We start from the raw sequence: 21,450 nt of genomic DNA, 5'->3' as shown, positions 1-21,450 counted from the left end.
TGGTATCGGTTGCCCACCTGCGAAATTCAGAGCTATAAATTTCCACTGAACGATTCTCCTACTGAAGGCGACATAGCCTGGATTCAGCCAAGGAAATATGGTCAGGATCATCATAGATAAGAGCTAAGGTTCTGAAAAACCCTTCTACAGACTGGAGATAAATAGACCCCTGTGGCAAAGAAAAAGCCCAGGATTGAGGATCCCCTTGCAACAGTGAAATCACAATTCCCACTTGTTGCTCTTCATCTCCAAAGGAGTAAGGACGAAGTTTAAAATACAATTTACATGTTTCTTTAAATACAAAAACCTTGTCCCTACCTCCTGAAAACCTGTGCGGGAGAGCAATTTTGGGTGCAAGCTGGACCGGCCTACATATAGAGTCCCCCACAGTAACAGTCTCAAGCTGCTGCCATTGCTGCTGAACCTCAGATCGAAGGTCTGTCACCTCCAGTGACAACCTCTGTAGCTTCTCTGCCAGCTCAGAAACAGGATCCATGAACTCGGAAAAAGAAAAAAAAGCACACCAAAAAAAAAGTGTCTGATTTTTTTTATATATATAAAAATGTACTGGTGGTGTTGCTATCACACTGGGTGAGGGAGAAGCAAGGTACATGACAACACAACAATCGGGAGAGGGGGAGGAGCCCAAACTCTAAGGAAGGGGAGAGTGGTGACCTCTAGGCAGATCTAACAACACCCTGTCTGCCCTAAACGTCCCTAAATAGGTTCTGCACCTATTGCCAAGCAGGAACCTAATCCCGGCCTGACCCTAGCGATAGGCCCTGACAAGGGAGGGGACAGGGTAAGCACTAATCAGCCCCCACTACAACTAAAGAGAGAGAGGGTGAACGAACAAGGGGATTGAGAAGACCACTGAGATATCACGCTAACAATCCTCCAAGAGTACTCCAAAGAAACACTGGCCTTCTGCTAGTACTTTCAGCCAGACAGAGGAAAATTGAACTAACAGCAGCATCCTCCTGGAGAGTCTAAATGTATTTAAACCTTCAGCCAAGGTGTGCTAATTAGCAGCATAAGGTGTGAGTAATTGTTGGGTCCTAGAGGGAGAAGAACCTCACTCAATCAAAATGACCTTAAAAAGCCTGATCTAGGATGACTGTCAGTCACACCTGACACACCTGTGAAACCCAGGTGGCATAGTGAGGTGTGATGGCCAAGCCAGCAGCAGGGACCATTTTGTTTTTTCCCACAGTCTTCATTGTCCATCTCGTAGTTTGAAGTTCCAAAATAGTTTTTGGAATCTGAAATCATTGTCTAGAAATATAGGATCCTGGGGTTTACTGGGCTGAACAGATCCTCACCAATGTAAAGCCAATCATTAATTTCATGGGATCTTTTGTAAATTTTTTATGTGTGGGCACCAGCAGATTCCTCCAGATGACTATAATTGGGGCATAAGATGACTGGCCATACTGGATTTTTTCCTTGACATTCTTTTAAATAATTGATTCAGGAGCAAATAATGGCTGATTCACTACCACCCGGTTATCCAGGTGGCAGAACGTCCTGCAATCAACATTATCCTGCTAACTGAAAATAAGCTTTGGCCCCTTTAAGTATTTGGCTATATTGTATGGTATTTGTGCTTTCATGCAGATATGTGCCAACTGCAAAAGACAGGACCATGTACTTGGCTTATAAGGGTTCTCCGGCAGAGCTGCACATTGTGGATCAGTTTATGCTGCAGGTACAAAACTAATTTATACATTACCATCTATTTATAACAGAGGAGGTACGCAATATCTGCTTACTGTCTGTGAATGGGACTATCCTTGTTTGCATAAAGAGGCCGAAAATACCAAAAAGGCTTTTGGCCTGACTCATTATTGATACATATTTTACGCGTTTTTATCTACTTTTCGGTGCTTTTCACCCGTTTTTCATTTAATTTGTATCTTTTATAAAGTCTATTAAATATGCGTTTGTCTTTTTTTTGCTATTTTGGGAGATGTTTGGGGTTTTCAGATGTTTTTGGTTGATTCATCAATTGCAGCTTTTTTTAAAAAAAATTTAGACCCCTTTGTAGTGATTTTATGTTTTCTAGATCGTTTTACATTATTTGGTAAAACTGGCATTTTTTTTTTTGCACAAAAAGTCATAAAACACGTCAAAGACAAATTAATGCACTATTCTCCAAAATTTGGAGCAAAAAACATCAATCAATTAATCCCAATACATTAAAGAAAGGTAACTTGAAAACAAATGCAAAGAATAAAATGGCTCCTTAGTCCTTTGAATAATTAATGTACCTATTGTAGCCCAGAAATGCTTCTTACATTGGCCCTTGTAACATTACTGGGTAAGCATGGCCATCATAGCCATGTTGGTAGCCATTCCTTGAAATGTGCCTTTTCAAATACCTCTCTCTGTTTTTTTTTTTTTTTACAGATGTGCAAAATCACAGATCTGTGCCCCCGACTTGATACTTTACTAACAATAAGAGAACTGCCTGTGTATATGAAAGACATATTGCCGGTAAGTGGGGTTAGAAACAGTAGCATTGATCCCCCATCTTCTGTCACAAGGTGACCCAGAAAAGAAGATGACCAATAATTTGATTTTCCAGTCCCACATGATATGTAGTTTCGTGCCCGCCCCCGGCCCTGCCCACGTTGTGAAGCCGACGCCGGCCGGCGTGGCCGTTGACTGGGCAACGATGCGCGTCACATCCGGGGGAAGGAATGCCATTTCCGGCTGTGCGGCATATTACGCTGCAGCCGGGCAATATAAATGGAGGAGACAATGTGTGAATGACAGGCCCCTTGAGAAAGGAGACCGAAACGCGTGTCGGAGTGGACGCGCTGCTGCTGGTGCTAGCAAAATACCTACCACGGTCCTTCTAGGGTAATCACTGGAATACTTTTTGAACATGGTTTCTTAGAAGAAGGACAATACCTGTTGTGGTAGGATATAGCCGTGGGTGGGTTGAATATGACACAGGTGTGGATATTGGATTAGCTATATGAGGATTTGGATTCCTGGTCAATTCATGAGATATGGTGTAATTGTATAGATTAATAGCTGGTCTAATGTTTTTTCCTGTGTATTATTTATTTATAAACTATTAACAGCCACCCATTTTGATAGATTTATACATACTAGTTGTGTGTCACCCACAGCTGTGCGTCGATTATGGGTGATTGTGATGAGTGGGAGGTTTGTCTCTCTTTATGTACACCTTGGTAATATGGTTTTAAACTGATGTTTTTCAATAAATATTTGTCGTTTTATCATCTAATAATGGCCTTATGATCATCTTTTCTATGGTTGTATGATGCAACTATCAAGCCTGCCATCCAGCGACACTGAGCAGCGCATGCTAGTGTCTCGCGGTGAACTCCTATGGCCTGACTGACGTCACCACGAGCTTGAGAAAGCTCTCACACTCGCCGTGCTGTCAGAAAGGTCCTGGGAGTTCAAAGCTTATGAACTCAGTTCAACTCACTGATGTCAGCATGAACGCCGTTACAACTTTTCCCACTGCACTGAATCCCAGCTGTACATTTGGATCCGAACACGAATCCAAATGTGCAACGTTCATGCCGAATTTGAGATTTAGGGCTCCAGTCCCCAGACATTGGTTGAATGACCAATTTTAAAGCAAGTTAGACCTCTAGGCCTCCAGTATGTGACACGTTTGTCCAATTCTTGTTCAATTCCTCAGGTGTACTTTTGCCTGGGTCCCCATCATCTTTTCCTTTCTCCTACACTTTCTTCTCATGTATAGATATTATTAGTGATCGTGTGTTGCCTTTAGTCCAGTTGATTCCATCATATCTTTAATGTACAAAAAAAGAGATGTATAAAACACATTTTGTGATATATGATGAATGAAAGGAATACATAATTTGTTTTACTTGCAGCTCACATCACAAAAGATCAAAGCTTGTAAGCAGCTGCTCCAGAGCCAGTCCTTCCCCGCAATGCTTGCTTACATCCTGGCCATGGGCAACTGTCTAAACGAGACTACAGGCAAAGAGAAAGCCAAGGGGTTCCATCTCTCCACCCTGACAAAAGTGTGTATTATAACTGTACTCTAAATCTCTTGGTATTTTGTATTTTTATTGTTCCTCTGACTGTGACCCTTTGTAATTCCGGAACCGTTGTTGAAAACGATTGGGTTATACGTGGTCTGTTTATTCTCTTTTTCTTTTCCATAAACAGTATGATTATTACTAGAGACAATCACATTTTCTGTAGGATCCTTTTCAGCAACCATGTCAGTATTCTGTGGCCAAGTTAAGTAAACAAGGCAGCACACTGCAGCGCTAAAACATGCAAACTTGAAAACACAAAATTTGAACTGCATTACTGCACTAGAAATATGAAAAATGAGAGCTTTTAGCGCATAAAAATGGCCAATTTTATGTGTACCTGGTAGCCCCTTTACGGCATCTCTCTTATACCAGGTCCTATGCTTGCCTTACCTCGCTGAGAAGAAACGTCTCCATCTGAATGGGTACATGTGAAACCTCTTCTTAGACTAAAATTCTCTCTCTCTGTGGAGGGGTATTGGACCTGCTGTAATTAAAACACCTGAAGCTAGGAGGCGGAGTGCACGATCAGAAGGCTAAAGAATACATTTCAAAAACCTGACCGGCACATCCAAACATAGACTAAGTGTGAACAGGTGCTGAACCCAGAGTCGCCAACTCGTATATAGTTAAGTAAACAAGGCAGCACACTGCAGCGCTAAAACATGCAAACTTGAAAACACGAAATTTGAACTGCATTACTGCACTAGAAATATGAAAAATGAGAGCTTTTAGCGCATAAAAATGGCCAATTTTATGTGTACCTGGTAGCCCCTTTACGGCATCTCTCTTATACCAGGTTCTACGCTTGCCTTACCTCGCTGAGAATAAACGTCTCCATCTGAATGGGTACATGTGAAACCTCTTCTAAGACTAAAATTCTCTCTCTCTGTGGAGGGGTATTCGTGTTTTCAAGTTTGCATGTTTTAGCGCTGCAGTGTGCTGCCTTGTTTACTTAACTATATACGAGTTGGCGACTCTGGGTTCAGCACCTGTTCACACTTAGTCTATGTTTGGATGTGCAGGTCAGGTTTTTGAAATGTATTCTTTAGCCTTCTGATCGTGCACTCCGCCTCCTAGCTTCAGGTGTTTTAATTACAGCAGGTCCAATACCCCTCCACAGAGAGAGAGAATTTTAGTCTAAGAAGAGGTTTCACATATATTTGAAGGGTTTCTGAGGGATGTTATTCTGGATTATCTCAATGAGAATAACTGTTTAACTCCATATCAGCATGGGTTTATGAGAAATCGCTCCTGTCAAACCAATCTAATCAGTTTTTATGAAGAGGTAAGCTATAGGCTGGACCACGGTGAGTCATTGGACGTGGTACATCTCGATTTTTCCAAAGCGTTTGATACCGTGCCGCACAAGAGGTTGGTACACAAAATGAGAATGCTTGGTCTGGGGGAAATTGTGTGTAAATGGGTTAGTAACTGGCTTAGTGATAGAAAGCAGAGGGTGGTTATAAATGGTATAGTCTCTAACTGGGTCGCTGTGACCAGTGGGGTACCGCAGGGGTCAGTATTGGGACCTGTTCTCTTCAACATATTCATTAATGATCTGGTAGAAGGTTTACACAGTAAAATATCGATATTTGCAGATGATACAAAACTATGTAAAGCAGTTAATACAAGAGAAGATAGTATTCTGCTACAGATGGATCTGAATAAGTTGGAAACTTGGGCTGAAAGGTGGCAGATGAGGTTTAACAATGATAAATGTAAGGTTATACACATGGGAAGAAGGAATCAATGTCACCATTACACACTGAATGGGAAACCACTGGGTAAATCTGACAGGGAGAAGGACTTGGGGATCCTAGTTAATGATAAACTTACCTGGAGCAGCCAGTGCCAGGCAGCAGCTGCCAAGGCAAACAGGATCATGGGGTGCATTAAAAGAGGTCTGGATACACATGATGAGAGCATTATACTGCCTCTGTACAATTAACATAGTAACATAGTAACATAGTTAGTAAGGCCGAAAAAAGACATTTGTCCATCCAGTTCAGCCTATATTCCATCATAATAAATACCCAGATCTACGTCCTTCTACAGAACCTAATAATTGTATGATACAATATTGTTCTGCTCCAGGAAGACATCCAGGCCTCTCTTGAACCCCTCGACTGAGTTCGCCATCACCACCTCCTCAGGCAAGCAATTCCAGATTCTCACTGCCCTAACAGTAAAGAATCCTCTTCTATGTTGGTGGAAAAACCTTCTCTCCTCCAGACGCAAAGAATGCCCCCTTGTGCCCGTCACCTTCCTTGGTATAAACAGATCCTCAGCGAGATATTTGTATTGTCCCCTTATATACTTATACATGGTTATTAGATCGCCCCTCAGTCGTCTTTTTTCTAGCCTAAATAATCCTAATTTCGCTAATCTATCTGGGTATTGTAGTTCTCCCATCCCCTTTATTAATTTTGTTGCCCTCCTTTGTACTCTCTCTAGTTCCATTATATCCTTCCTGAGCACCGGTGCCCAAAACTGGACACAGTACTCCATGTGCGGTCTAACTAGGGATTTGTACAGAGGCAGTATAATGCTCTCATCATGTGTATCCAGACCTCTTTTAATGCACCCCATGATCCTGTTTGCCTTGGCAGCTGCTGCCTGGCACTGGCTGCTCCAGGTAAGTTTATCATTAACTAGGATCCCCAAGTCCTTCTCCCTGTCAGATTTACCCAGTGGTTTCCCGTTCAGTGTGTAATGGTGATATTGATTCCCTCTTCCCATGTGTATAACCTTACATTTATCATTGTTAAACCTCATCTGCCACCTTTCAGCCCAAGTTTCCAACTTATCCAGATCCATCTGTAGCAGAATACTATCTTCTCTTGTATTAACTGCTTTACATAGTTTTGTATCATCTGCAAATATCGATATTTTACTGTGTAAACCTTCTACCAGATCATTAATGAATATGTTGAAGAGAACAGGTCCCAATACTGACCCCTGCGGTACCCCACTGGTCACAGCGACCCAGTTAGAGACTATACCATTTATAACCACCCTCTGCTTTCTATCACTAAGCCAGTTACTAACCCATTTACACAAATTTTCCCCCAGACCAAGCATTCTCATTTTGTGTACCAACCTCTTGTGCGGCACGGTATCAAACGCTTTGGAAAAATCGAGATATACCACGTCCAATGACTCACCGTGGTCCAGTCTATAGCTTACCTCTTCATAAAAACTGATTAGATTGGTTTGACAGGAGCGATTTCTCATAAACCCATGCTGATATGGAGTTAAACAGTTATTCTCATTGAGATAATCCAGAATAACATCCCTCAGAAACCCTTCAAATATTTTACCAACAATAGAGGTTAGACTTACTGGCCTATAATTTCCAGGTTCACTTTTAGAGCCCTTTTTGAATATTGGCACCACATTTGCTATGCGCCAGTCCTGCGGAACAGACCCTGTCGCTATAGAGTCACTAAAAATAAGAAATAATGGTTTATCTATTACATTACTTAGTTCTCTTAGTACTCGTGGGTGTATGCCATCCGGACCCGGAGATTTATCTATTTTAATCTTATTTAGCCGGTTTCGCATCTCTTCTTGGGTTAGATTGGTGACCCTTAATATAGGGTTTTCATTGTTTCTTGGGATTTCACCTAGCATTTCATTTTCCACCGTGAATACCGTGGAGAAGAAGGTGTTTAATATGTTAGCTTTTTCCTCGTCATCTACAACCATTCTTTCCTCACTATTTTTTAAGGGGCCTACATTTTCCCTAGTTAGACCGCACATGGAGTACTGTGTCCAGTTTTGGGCACCGGTGCTCAGGAAGGATATAATGGAACTAGAGAGAGTACAAAGAAGGGCAACAAAATTAATAAAGGGGATGGGAGAACTACAATACCCAGATAGATTAGCGAAATTAGGATTATTTAGTCTAGAAAAAAGACGACTGAGGGGCGATCTAATAACCATGTATAAGTATATAAGGGGACAATACAAATATCTCGCTGAGGATCTGTTTATACCAAGGAAGGTGACGGACACAAGGGGGCATTCTTTGCGTCTGGAGGAGAGAAGGTTTTTCCACCAACATAGAAGAGGATTCTTTACTGTTAGGGCAGTGAGAATCTGGAATTGCTTGCCTGAGGAGGTGGTGATGGCGAACTCAGTCGAGGGGTTCAAGAGAGGCCTGGATGTCTTCCTGGAGCAGAACAATATTGTATCATACAATTAGGTTCTGTAGAAGGACGTAGATCTGGGGATTTATTATGATGGAATATAGGCTGAACTGGATGGACAAATGTCTTTTTTCGGCCTTACTAACTATGTTACTATGTTACTATGTTACATGTACCCATTCAGATGGAGACGTTTATTCTCAGCGAGGTAAGGCAAGCGTAGGACCTGGTATAAGAGAGATGCCGTAAAGGGGCTACCAGGTACACATAAAATTGGCCAATTTTATGCGCTAAAAGCTCTCATTTTTCATATTTGTAGTGCAGTAATGCAGTTCAAATTTCGTGTTTTCAAGTTTGCATGTTTTAGCGCTGCAGTGTGCTGCCTTGTTTACTTAACTATATACGAGTCGGCGATTCTGGGTTCAGCAACTGTTCACACTTAGTCTATGTTTGGATGTGCCGGTCAGGTTTTTGAAATGTATTCTTTAGCCTTCTGATCGTGCACTCCGCCTCTTAGCTTCAGGTGTTTTAATTACAGCAGGTCCAATACCCCTCCACAGAGAGAGAGAATTTTAGTCTAAGAAGAGGTTTCACATGTACCCATTCAGATGGAGACGTTTATTCTCAGCGAGGTAAGGCAAGCGTAGGACCTGGCATAAGAGAGATGCCGTAAAGGGGCTACCAGGTACACATAAAATTGGCCATTTTTATGCGCTAAAAGCTCTCATTTTTCATATTTCTAGTGCAGTAATGCAGTTCAAATTTCGTGTTTTCAAGTTTGCATGTTTTAGCGCTGCAGTGTGCTGCCTTGTTTACTTAACTATATACGAGTTGGCGACTCTGGGTTCAGCACCTGTTCACACTTAGTCTATGTTTAGATGTGCCGGTCAGGTTTTTGAAATGTATTCTTTAGCCTTCTGATCGTGCACTCCGCCTCCTAGCTTCAGGTGTTTTAATTACAGCAGGTCCAATACCCCTCCACAGAGAGAGAGAATTTTAGTCTAAGAAGAGGTTTCACATGTACCCATTCAGATGGAGACGTTTATTCTCAGCGAGGTAAGGCAAGCGTAGGACCTGGTATAAGAGAGATGCCGTAAAGGGGCTACCAGGTACACATAAAATTGGCCATTTTTATGCGCTAAAAGCTCTCATTTTTCATATTTCTAGTGCAGTAATGCAGTTCAAATTTCGTGTTTTCAAGTTTGCATATTTTAGCGCTGCAGTGTGCTGCCTTGTTTACTTAACTATATACGAGTTGGCGACTCTGGGTTCAGCACCTGTTCACACTTCGTCTATGTTTGGATGTGCCGGTCAGGTTTTTGAAAAGTATTCTGTGGCCACCAGACGTGAGCCTTGTGAACTTATTTCTACCTGCTGACATCTATTTTGATTAGCCTTCTCGGCACAGCGCTGTATGTATATCACACCCAATGACAAGGTTGTGCCAAGACAGACAACAAACAGTGGAGCCAGAATGTAGGAAGCAGGACTACCATCTGGTAGCCATGGAATACTGATGCCGCCAATAGATCAGGATCCTGCCAGTTTATTTGCTCATGACAATCATGCATCACTTTATGAATTTTTCTGATGAATGTTTTTTCTCAGGTCTTCTCACTGACCTGTTCTCAGTTTTTATGGTTGTATTTACCCATTTCATTTCTGGTTGTCTTCTTATTTTTCTCCAATCCACTCAACCAAGCTTTCAATTATGTGGTTCTTCTTAAAATGTCAATTGTGTGATGAAACTTAAATGTTATCATTTGTGCTTCATGAAGAAGGGTTGCTTGAATTCAATTTGATATCCACAGTCTTTTCAAAATAATCTACCATTATTAGATGATAACATTGCCTTTTGAGGCTGCTGCTTGGCATCTCGGAGCTTCAACACTCCATAAAGGTACCTTCACACTAAACGACGCTGCAGCGATCCAGACAATGATCCGGATCGCTGCAGCGTCGCTGTTTGGACGCTGGAGAGCTGTCACACAGACCGCTCTCCAGCGACCAACGATGCTGGTAACCAGGGTAAACATCGGGTTACTAAGCGCAGGGCCGCGCTTAGTAACCCGATGTTTACCCTGGATACCATCCTAAAAGTTAAAAAAACAACCACTACATACTTACCTACCGCTGTCTGTCCCCGGCGCTCTGCTTCTCTGTACTGGCTGTGAGCCCAGCGGCCGGAAAGCAGAGGGGTGACGTCACCGCTCTGCTTTCCAGCTGCTGTGCTCACAGTGAGTGCAGGAAAGCACAGTGCCGGGGACAGACAGCCGAAGGTAAGTATGTAGCGTTTGGTTTTTTTACTTTTAGGATGGTATCCAGGGTAAACATCGGGTTACTAAGCGCGGCCCTGCGCTTAGTAACCCGATGTTTACCCTGGTTACCAGCGAAGACATCGCTGATTCGGTGTCACACACGCCGATTCAGCGATGTCAGCGGGAGAGCCAGCGACCAAAGAAAGTGCTGGCCCTCTAGCCCCGACCAACGACATCACAGCAGGATTCTGATCGCTGCTGCGTGTCAAACTGAACGATATCGCTAGCCAGGACGCTGCAACGATATCGTTTAGTGTGAAGGTACCTTAAGTTTTCTATGGGATTTAGGTCTGGAGATTGGCTAGGCCACTTCTTGACCTTAATGTGCTTCTTTTTGAGCCACTCATTTGTTGCCTTGGTTGTATGTTTTGGGTCATTGTCTTGCTGGAAGACCCAGTCACGACCCATTTTTAATGTCCTGGTGGAGGGAAGGAGGATTTCACTCAGGATTTTACGGTACATGGCTCCATCCATTCTCCCATAGATGTGGTGAAGTAGGCCTGTGCCCTTAGCAGAGAAACAACCCCAAATAGCAAATCCAGATTACACTGCCAAGTTTTAGGTAACCTTTGATGTTGTTTATTCTTTTTTTTATGTTGTTTTATTTTTCTATTTCTTGCCTCAGTTTTTAAAAGGAAATTTCTCTTACCGTCCATAGACCCGTGTCCATACTCATAATAGGTGTATGTGGTGGTCAGATCACTAAAAGTTGCCAGGACAACTCCAATTGAAAACACACATGGTCACCCAATAATCTCTCCATGTACGTGTACATTCTTTTTACAGTGTCATGCACAGGTCTGTGATTTAATTCATCTTGGTGACATCATTGACCAATTTTATGAATAAATTTGAGGCAAATTCATGTACAGACCTGAGAAATGCCAAAAATTCCACTTCCATGGACACACGTTTAATACATTTTAAAGACGCTCATGTTTAAGAGTCAATAAGTGATTTATGGCTATGAGACCATCGCATTTGAGTGCATCCAGAACCTCTGTGGTATAAGACCTAACACCTCATTCATCAATGAGAGAAAAGCCGAGCAAATCATATTTTACCACTGCTCTTCCAGTGGAGTTACCACACAATCATTAAAACACCCAGGATTAAAGAACATCACAATATGTAACATCAAAGCTGCAGAAGGTCAGCAGCTCAGCACGAATATTCCCAATGAAAAGTTTAGATGTCATCTGCAAAATATTACTGCTCTGAATCTCAATGATACAACCGCTCTGTATACTAAAGGAAGATATGTGCAATTGTCCATTATAGAAATATGCCAGACAGATATTAAAAGTATCTCAAATATATTTTATATTCTAGTCCATAGAAGCAGTATTATCTATATATATAATTGTCTAAGGGTTTTTCCGTCGGTCTGTCTGTCTGTCTTTCTGTCTGTCTGTCCTGGAAATCCCGACTCTCTGATTGGTCGAGGCCGCCAGGCCTCGACCAATCAGCAACGGGCACAGCGACGATGATGTCATAAAGGACATAGACATCTCACGTTTCTGATTCAGCAATGGGCACAGCGACGATGATGTCATAATGGTTGCCATGGCGACGATGATGTCATAAAGGTTGCCTCGACCAATCAGCGACGGGCACAGTCTGCCGCGAATTCTGGAATCATCATTGTCCATATACTACGGGGACATGCATATTCTAGAATACCCGATGCGTTAGAATCGGGCCACAATCTAGTAGTAATAATATTCTTCTACATAGGAGCAGTATTATAGTAGTTATATTCTTGTACATAGGGGGCAGTATTATAGTAGTTATATTCTTGTACATGGGGCAGTATTATAGTAGTTATATTCTTGTACATAGGAGCAGTATTATAGTAGTTATATTCTTCTACATAGGAGCAGTATTATAGTAGTTATATTCTTGTACATAGGGGCAGTATTATAGTAGTTATATTCTTGCACATAGGGGCAGTATTATAGTAGTTATATTCTTGTACATAGGGGCAGTATTATCTATATATATAATTGCCTAAGGGTTTTTCCGTCTGTCTGTCTGTCTGTCTGTCTTTCTGTCTGTCTGTCTGTCTGTCTGTCTGTCTGTCCTGGAAATCCCGGCTCTCTGATTGGTCGAGGCCGCCAGGCCTCGACCAATCAGAGACCGGCACAGCATCGACGTAGAAATCCCGCGACTCTGATTGGTCGAGGCCGCCACTTCTGTATTGATCAGTCCTCCTGACACTTCTGTATTGATCAGTCCTCCTGACACTTCTATATTGATCAGTCCTCCTGACACTTCTATATTGATCAGTCCTCCTGACACTTCTATATTGATCAGTCCTCCTGACACTTCTATATTGATCAGTCCTCCTGACACTTCTATATTGATCAGTCCTCCTGATACCTCTATATTGATCAGTCCTCCTGACACTTCTATATTGATCAGTCCTCCTGACACTTCAATATTGATCAGTCCTCCTGACACTTCTATATTGATCAGTCCTCCTGACACTTCTATATTGATCAGTCCTCCTGACACTTCTATATTGATCAGTCCTCCTGACACTTCAATATTGATCAGTCCTCCTGACACTTCTATATTGATCAGTCCTCCTGACACTTCTATATTGATCTGTCCTCCTGACACTTCAATATTGATCAGTCCTCCTGACACTTCAATATTGATCAGTCCTCCTGACACTTCTATATTGATCAGTCCTCCTGACACTTCTATATTGATCAGTCCTCCTGATACCTCTATATTGATCAGTCCTCCTGACACTTCTATATTGATCAGTCCTCCTGATACCTCTATATTGATCAGTCCTCCGGACATTCTATATTGAACAGTCCTCCTGATACCTCTATATTGATCAGTCCTCCTGACACTTCTATATTGATCAGTCCTCCTGACACTTCTATATTGATCAGTCCTCCTGACACTTCTATATTGATCAGTCCTCCAGACACTTCTATATTGATCAGTCCTCCTGACACTTCTATATTGATCACTCCTCCTGACACTTCTATATTGATCAGTCCTCCTGATACCTCTATATTGATCAGTCCTCCTGACACTTCTATATTGATCAGTCCTCCAGACACTTCTATATTGATCAGTCCTCCTGACACTTCTATATTGATCACTCCTCCTGACACTTCTATATTGATCACTCCTCCTGACACTTCTATATTGATCAGTCCTCCTGACACTTCTATATTGATCACTCCTCCTGACACTTCTATATTGATCAGTCCTCCTGATACCTCTATATTGATCAGTCCTCCTGACACTTCTATATTGATCAGTCCTCCTGACACTTCTATATTGATAAATCCTCCTGACACTTCTATATTGATCAGTCCTCCTGATACCTCTATATTGATCAGTCCTCCTGACACTTCTATATTGATCAGTCCTCCTGATACCTCTATATTGATCAGTCCTCCTGACATTCTATATTGATCAGTCCTCCTGACACTTCTATATTGATCAGTCCTCCTGATACCTCTATATTGATCAGTCCTCCTGACACTTCTATATTGATCAGTCCTCCTGACACTTCTATATTGATCAGTCCTCCTGATACCTCTATATTGATCAGTCCTCCTGACACTTCTATATTGATCAGTCCTCCTGACACTTCTATATTGATCAGTCCTCCTGACACTTCTATATTGATCAGTCCTCCTGATGCCTCTATATTGATCAGTCCTCCTGACAGTCCTCCTGACACTTCAATATTGATCAGTCCTCCTGACACTTCAATATTGATCAGTCCTCCTGACACTTCTATATTGATCAGTCCTCCTGACACTTCTATATTGATCAGTCCTCCTGACACTTCTATATTGATCAGTCCTCCTGACACTTCTATATTGATCAGTCCTCCTGACACTTCTATATTGATCAGTCCTCCTGATACCTCTATATTGATCAGTCCTCCTGACACTTCTATATTGATCAGTCCTCCTGATACCTCTATATTGATCAGTCCTCCTGACACTTCTATATTGATCAGTCCTCCTGACACTTCTATATTGATAAATCCTCCTGACACTTCTATATTGATCAGTCCTCCTGATACCTCTATATTGATCAGTCCTCCTGACACTTCTATATTGATCAGTCCTCCTGATACCTCTATATTGATCAGTCCTCCTGACATTCTATATTGATCAGTCCTCCTGACACTTCTATATTGATCAGTCCTCCTGATACCTCTATATTGATCAGTCCTCCTGACACTTCTATATTGATCAGTCCTCCTGACACTTCTATATTGATCAGTCCTCCTGATACCTCTATATTGATCAGTCCTCCTGACACTTCTATATTGATCAGTCCTCCTGACACTTCTATATTGATCAGTCCTCCTGACACTTCTATATTGATCAGTCCTCCTGATGCCTCTATATTGATCAGTCCTCCTGACAGTCCTCCTGACACTTCAATATTGATCAGTCCTCCTGACACTTCAATATTGATCAGTCCTCCTGACACTTCTATATTGATCAGTCCTCCTGACACTTCAATATTGATCAGTCCTCCTGACACTTCTATATTGATCAGTCCTCCTGACACTTCTATATTGATCAGTCCTCCTGACACTTCTATATTGATCAGTCCTCCTGACACTTCTATATTGATCAGTCCTCCTGACACTTCTATATTGATCAGTCCTCCTGACACTTCTATATTGATCAGTCCTCCTGATACCTCTATATTGATCAGTCCTCCTGACACTTCTATATTGATCAGTCCTCCTGACACCTCTATATTGATCAGTCCTCCTGACATTCTATATTGATCAGTCCTCCTGACACTTCTATATTGATCAGTCCTCCTGATACCTCTATATTGATCAGTCCTCCTGACACTTCTATATTGATCAGTCCTCCTGACACTTCTATATAATAATAATAATAATAATTTTTATTTATATAGCGCCAACACTATATTGATCAGTCCTCCTGACACTTCTATATTGATCAGTCCTCCTGATACCTCTATATTGATCAGTCCTCCTGACAGTTTTCCTGACACTTCTATATTGATCAGTCCTCCTGACACTTCAATATTGATCAGTCCTCCTGACACTTCTATATTGATCAGTCCTCCTGACACTTCTATATTGATCAGTCCTCCTGACACTTCTATATTGATCAGTCCTCCTGACACTTCAATATTGATCAGTCCTCCTGACACTTCTATATTGATCAGTCCTCCTGACACTTCTATATTGATCTGTCCTCCTGACACTTCAATATTGATCAGTCCTCCTGACACTTCTATATTGATTAGTCCTCCTGACACTTCTATATTGATCAGTCTTCCTGACACTTCTATATTGATCAGTCCTCCTGACACTTCTATATTGATCAGTCCTCCTGACACTTCTATATTGATCAGTCCTCCTGATACCTCTATATTGATCAGTCCTCCTGACACTTCTATATTGATCAGTCCTCCAGACACTTCTATATTGATCAGTCCTCCTGACACTTCTATATTGATCACTCCTCCTGACACTTCTATATTGATCAGTCCTCCTGACACTTCTATATTGATCAGTCCTCCTGACACTTCTATATTGATCACTCCTCCTGACACTTCTATATTGATCAGTCCTCCTGATACCTCTATATTGATCAGTCCTCCTGACACTTCTATATTGATCAGTCCTCCTGACACTTCTATATTGATAAATCCTCCTGACACTTCTATATTGATCAGTCCTCCTGATACCTCTATATTGATCAGTCCTCCTGACACTTCTATATTGATCAGTCCTCCTGATACCTCTATATTGATCAGTCCTCCTGACATTCTATATTGATCAGTCCTCCTGACACTTCTATATTGATCAGTCCTCCTGATACCTCTATATTGATCAGTCCTCCTGACACTTCTATATTGATCAGTCCTCCTGACACTTCTATATTGATCAGTCCTCCTGATACCTCTATATTGATCAGTCCTCCTGACACTTCTATATTGATCAGTCCTCCTGACACTTCTATATTGATCAGTCCTCCTGACACTTCTATATTGATCAGTCCTCCTGATGCCTCTATATTGATCAGTCCTCCTGACAGTCCTCCTGACACTTCAATATTGATCAGTCCTCCTGACACTTCAATATTGATCAGTCCTCCTGACACTTCTATATTGATCAGTCCTCCTGACACTTCTATATTGATCAGTCCTCCTGACACTTCTATATTGATCAGTCCTCCTGACACTTCTATATTGATCAGTCCTCCTGACACTTCTATATTGATCAGTCCTCCTGATACCTCTATATTGATCAGTCCTCCTGACACTTCTATATTGATCAGTCCTCCTGATACCTCTATATTGATCAGTCCTCCTGACACTTCTATATTGATCAGTCCTCCTGACACTTCTATATTGATAAATCCTCCTGACACTTCTATATTGATCAGTCCTCCTGATACCTCTATATTGATCAGTCCTCCTGACACTTCTATATTGATCAGTCCTCCTGATACCTCTATATTGATCAGTCCTCCTGACATTCTATATTGATCAGTCCTCCTGACACTTCTATATTGATCAGTCCTCCTGATACCTCTATATTGATCAGTCCTCCTGACACTTCTATATTGATCAGTCCTCCTGACACTTCTATATTGATCAGTCCTCCTGATACCTCTATATTGATCAGTCCTCCTGACACTTCTATATTGATCAGTCCTCCTGACACTTCTATATTGATCAGTCCTCCTGACACTTCTATATTGATCAGTCCTCCTGATGCCTCTATATTGATCAGTCCTCCTGACAGTCCTCCTGACACTTCAATATTGATCAGTCCTCCTGACACTTCAATATTGATCAGTCCTCCTGACACTTCTATATTGATCAGTCCTCCTGACACTTCAATATTGATCAGTCCTCCTGACACTTCTATATTGATCAGTCCTCCTGACACTTCTATATTGATCAGTCCTCCTGACACTTCTATATTGATCAGTCCTCCTGACACTTCTATATTGATCAGTCCTCCTGACACTTCTATATTGATCAGTCCTCCTGACACTTCTATATTGATCAGTCCTCCTGATACCTCTATATTGATCAGTCCTCCTGACACTTCTATATTGATCAGTCCTCCTGATACCTCTATATTGATCAGTCCTCCTGACATTCTATATTGATCAGTCCTCCTGACACTTCTATATTGATCAGTCCTCCTGATACCTCTATATTGATCAGTCCTCCTGACACTTCTATATTGATCAGTCCTCCTGACACTTCTATAGAATAATAATAATAATAATTTTTATTTATATAGCGCCAACACTATATTGATCAGTCCTCCTGACACTTCTATATTGATCAGTCCTCCTGATACCTCTATATTGATCAGTCCTCCTGACAGTTTTCCTGACACTTCTATATTGATCAGTCCTCCTGACACTTCAATATTGATCAGTCCTCCTGACACTTCTATATTGATCAGTCCTCCTGACACTTCTATATTGATCAGTCCTCCTGACACTTCTATATTGATCAGTCCTCCTGACACTTCAATATTGATCAGTCCTCCTGACACTTCTATATTGATCAGTCCTCCTGACACTTCTATATTGATCTGTCCTCCTGACACTTCAATATTGATCAGTCCTCCTGACACTTCTATATTGATTAGTCCTCCTGACACTTCTATATTGATCAGTCTTCCTGACACTTCTATATTGATCAGTCCTCCTGACACTTCTATATTGATCAGTCCTCCTGAAACCTCTATATTGATCAGTCCTCCTGACACTTCTATATTGATCAGTCCTCCTGATACCTCTATATTGATCAGTCCTCCTGACATTCTATATTGATCAGTCCTCCTGATACCTCTATATTGATCAGTCCTCCTGACACTTCTATATTGATCAGTCCTCCTGACACTTCTATATTGATCAGTCCTCCTGACACTTCAATATTGATCAGTCCTCCTGACACTTCTATATTGATCAGTCCTCCTGACACTTCTATATTGATCAGTCCTCCTGACACTTCTATATTGATCAGTCCTCCTGACACTTCTATATTGAACAGTCCTCCTGATACCTCTATATTGATCAGTCCTCCTGACACTTCTATATTGATCAGTCCTCCTGATACCTCTATATTGATCAGTCCTCCTGACACTTCTATATTGATCAGTCCTCCTGACACTTCAATATTGATCAGTCCTCCTGACACTTCTATATTGATCAGTCCTCCTGATACCTCTATATTGATCTGTCCTCCTGACACTTCAATATTGATCAGTCCTCCTGACACTTCTATATTGATTAGTCCTCCTGACACTTCTATATTGATCAGTCTTCCTGACACTTCTATATTGATCAGTCCTCCTGATACCTCTATATTGATCAGTCCTCCTGACACTTCTATATTGATCAGTCCTCCTGATACCTCTATATTGATCAGTCCTCCTGATACCTCTATATTGATCAGTCCTCCTGATACCTCTATATTGATCAGTCCTCCTGACACTTCTATATTGATCAGTCCTCCTGACACTTCTATATTGATCAGTCCTCCTGACACTCCTATATTGATCAGTCCTCCTGACACTTCTATATTGATCAGTCCTCCTGACACTTCTATATTGATCAGTCCTCCTGACACTTCTATATTGATCAGTCCTCCTGACACTTCTATATTGAACAGTCCTCCTGATACCTCTATATTGATCAGTCCTCCTGACACTTCTATATTGATCAGTCCTCCTGATACCTCTATATTGATCAGTCCTCCTGACACTTCTATATTGATCAGTCCTCCTGACACTTCAATATTGATCAGTCCTCCTGACACTTCTATATTGATCAGTCCTCCTGATACCTCTATATTGATCTGTCCTCCTGACACTTCAATATTGATCAGTCCTCCTGACACTTCTATATTGATTAGTCCTCCTGACACTTCTATATTGATCAGTCTTCCTGACACTTCTATATTGATCAGTCCTCCTGATACCTCTATATTGATCAGTCCTCCTGACACTTCTATATTGATCAGTCCTCCTGATACCTCTATATTGATCAGTCCTCTTGACATTCTATATTGATCAGTCCTCCTGATACCTCTATATTGATCAGTCCTCCTGACACTTCAATATTGATCAGTCCTCCTGACACTTCTATATTGATCAGTCCTCCTGACACTCCTATATTGATCAGTCCTCCTGACACTTCTATATTGATCAGTCCTCCTGACACTTCTATATTGATCAGTCCTCCTGACACTCCTATATTGATCAGTCCTCCTGACACTTCTATATTGATCTGTCCTCCTGACACTTCAATATTGATCAGTCCTCCTGACACTTCTATATTGATCAGTCCTCCTGACACTTCTATATTGAACAGTCCTCCTGATACCTCTATATTGATCAGTCCTCCTGACACTTCTATATTGATCAGTCTTCCTGACACTTCTATATTGATCAGTCCTCCTGACACTTCTATATTGATCAGTCCTCCTGATACCTCTATATTGATCAGTCCTCCTGACACTTCTATATTGATCAGTCCTCCTGATACCTCTATATTGATCAGTCCTCCTGACACTTCTATATTGATCAGTCCTCCTGACATTCTATATTGATCAGTCCTCCTGACACTTCTATATTGATCAGTCCTCCTGACACTTCTATATTGATCAGTCCTCCTGACACTTCTATATTGATCAGTCCTCCTGATACCTCTATATTGATCAGTCCTCCTGACACTTCTATATTGATTAGTCCTCCTGATACCTCTATACTGATCAGTCCTCCTGACAGTCCTCCTGACACTTCTATATTGATCAGTCCTCCTGACACTTCTATATTGATCAGTCCTCCTGACACTTCAATATTGATCAGTCCTCCTGACACTTCTATATTGATCAGTCCTCCTGACACTTCTATATTGATCAGTCCTCCTGACACTTCAATATTGATCAGTCCTCCTGACACTTCTATATTGATCATTCCTCCTGACACTTCTATATTGATCAGTCCTCCTGACACATCTATATTGATCAGTCCTCCTAACACTTCTATATTGATCAGTCCTCCTGACACTTCTATATTGACTAAGGGTTTTTCCATCTGTCTGTCTTTCTGTCTGTCTGTGTTGGAAATCCCACGTCTCTGATTAGTCGAGGCCGCCAGGCCTCGACCAATCAGCAACGGGCACAGCATCGACGTAGAAATCCTGCGTCTCTGATTGACACTTCCATATTGATCAGTCCTCCTGAAACTTCTGTATTGATCAGTCCTCCTGACACTTCTATATTGATCAGTCCTCCTGATACTTCTATATTGATCAGTCCTCCTGACACTTCTATATTGATCAGTCCTCCTGACACTTCTATATTGATCAGTCCTCCTGACACTTCTGTATTGATCAGTCCTCCTGATACTTCTATATTGATCAGTCCTCCTGACACCTCTATATTGATAAATCCTCCTGACACTTCTATATTGATCAGTCCTCCTGACACTTCTATATTGATCAGTCCTCCTGATACCTCTATATTGATCAGTCCTCCTGACACTTCTATATTGATCAGTCCTCCTGACACTTCAATATTGATCAGTCCTCCTGACACTTCTATATTGATCAGTCCTCCTGATACCTCTATATTGATCTGTCCTCCTGACACTTCAATATTGATCAGTCCTCCTGACACTTCTATATTGATTAGTCCTCCTGACACTTCTATATTGATCAGTCTTCCTGACACTTCTATATTGATCAGTCCTCCTGATACCTCTATATTGATCAGTCCTCCTGACACTTCTATATTGATCAGTCCTCCTGATACCTCTATATTGATCAGTCCTCCTGACATTCTATATTGATCAGTCCTCCTGATACCTCTATATTGATCAGTCCTCCTGACACTTCTATATTGATCAGT

The 21,450-nt window shown here is 41.5% G+C and overlaps 1 protein-coding gene across 2 annotated transcripts in view; it reads left to right on the top strand.

Annotated features, from left to right (window-relative positions):
• Window positions 1-21,450, top strand: part of LOC138664323 (formin-H-like) — a 268,459-nt gene that overhangs the window by 149,368 nt on the left and 97,641 nt on the right. For both annotated transcript variants that reach the window (XM_069750931.1, XM_069750930.1), the window contains 3 exons: window positions 1,618-1,708; window positions 2,410-2,496; window positions 3,885-4,037. In XM_069750931.1, coding sequence (XP_069607032.1) covers window positions 1,618-1,708; window positions 2,410-2,496; window positions 3,885-4,037 — 331 coding nt within the window. The remainder of the gene's footprint in view (window positions 1-1,617; window positions 1,709-2,409; window positions 2,497-3,884; window positions 4,038-21,450) is intronic.

The sequence above is a fragment of the Ranitomeya imitator genome, chromosome 2 (assembly GCF_032444005.1).
Source record: "Ranitomeya imitator isolate aRanImi1 chromosome 2, aRanImi1.pri, whole genome shotgun sequence".
NCBI lineage: Eukaryota > Metazoa > Chordata > Amphibia > Anura > Dendrobatidae > Ranitomeya > Ranitomeya imitator.
The sequence above is the reverse complement of the archived record's forward strand: the minus strand, read 5'-3'. Positions and strand labels throughout refer to the sequence as shown.